Below are 1,374 nucleotides of genomic sequence, written 5' to 3'. Positions count from 1 at the left end.
TACATATCAAATATCATAACATACCACCACAACTGTAATTAAAAACCTTACTTATATGATAACAAGATGTGCATAAAGTAAACCAGGGTTTACAATTTGATTACATTACATGTTTTTAACTGAACCAAAATAAAACATAACGAACAGGCTTTTCCTTTCTGTTTTACAGGTAAACTGAATGCTAAATTAAGCCGATAAATAAGAGACTCGTCTGTCATCATTCATTAACTATGAAAATATGGAATACACAAAATGCTCATCACCATTCACCACCACTATCACTAATTACTACCACAATAACTAATAACTAACATGTGTTTGTGATCAAAACCATAAACACATCCAACCAAGCCAATAACATATAACCAATTTCATCATTACACCATATCTTGATAAAAACAAAAAATTGCAATTTAGATATATGAACACTGGCACATATATAGACACGACACACAGGACTAGTTGATAATGCGGTAATGCGGAATACCAAACACACACCTTCAATCTGAAGTGTCAATGCTACATAGTCATGATCAATCATCATCATCATGATCACTCTCATCACAAACTACCCACTTTCTTCCCTTTCTTCTTCGTCTTGTTGTTGTCTAAACCCTCATCATCATTTCTGTTTCTCCCCAGCAACCTTTCACCCGCTTCATCATCCACAACAGAAGCCCAATTATCGTCAAACTGCTCCGCAGCAATCTGACCCTCCTCCTCCTCATCATCATCACCTTCCTCCTCCCCATCCCTATCCCTCAGCCCACTAAATCCCCGTCGCGGCTTCTTAGGCTGAGGCCGCGGCCTCGGCCCCAACTGATTCTTAGGACACTCATACGGCAAATGACCATGCCCCCCACACTCATAACACAAAGCAGTCTCAGTATTGTACACGCGCTTCCGAATAAACTCCGGAGCACGTCCATTATCAGCAGCAATAGAAGCAGTTAGAGTCCTCCATGAGAATCTTCTTTTCATCTCCGCCACGACGCGTTGGGCGTCATTACGAGAAACGAATTGGACAAACGCGACACCGCTGCTTAGGAGCGTGTGACGGTCTTTGAGAATGGTTACACGCGCGATGCGGCCGAAAGTAGAGAAGAGCGTATGGAGATCGGAGTTTGTTAGGGAGTAATCTAGATTAGAAACGTATAGCGTCGATTTTGATGGTGCTAAGGGTTCACCTGTTCCTCCTATTGATGATCCTTTGTTGCTCAGGTTTTGATGGGGTTGATTACTGGATGTCGTGGCCGTGGTGGTGTTGGGAGTTGAGACGAAGCGCAGTAGCGGTAGTAGAAACGTCGTCGTCTTCATCGTTGTCGCTGTGTTTTTCGTTTGTGTTTCTTCTTGCTTGACATTTTTTTTGTTCGG

At 42.4% G+C, this 1,374-nt stretch overlaps 1 protein-coding gene across 1 annotated transcript; it reads right to left on the bottom strand.

The window, feature by feature from the left end:
• Window positions 1-561: 561 nt before the first annotated feature.
• On the bottom strand, window positions 562-1,317 carry LOC127137582 (U11/U12 small nuclear ribonucleoprotein 31 kDa protein). The gene has a single exon (XM_051064034.1). The coding sequence runs from the start codon at window positions 1,315-1,317 to the stop codon at window positions 562-564; it is 756 nt and encodes a 251-aa protein (XP_050919991.1).
• Between the last annotated feature and the right edge of the window lie 57 nt (window positions 1,318-1,374).

The sequence above is a fragment of the Lathyrus oleraceus genome, chromosome 4 (assembly GCF_024323335.1).
Source record: "Lathyrus oleraceus cultivar Zhongwan6 chromosome 4, CAAS_Psat_ZW6_1.0, whole genome shotgun sequence".
NCBI lineage: Eukaryota > Viridiplantae > Streptophyta > Magnoliopsida > Fabales > Fabaceae > Lathyrus > Lathyrus oleraceus.
Note: the sequence above shows the minus strand (reverse complement) of the source record. Positions and strands in the feature narration are given on the sequence as shown.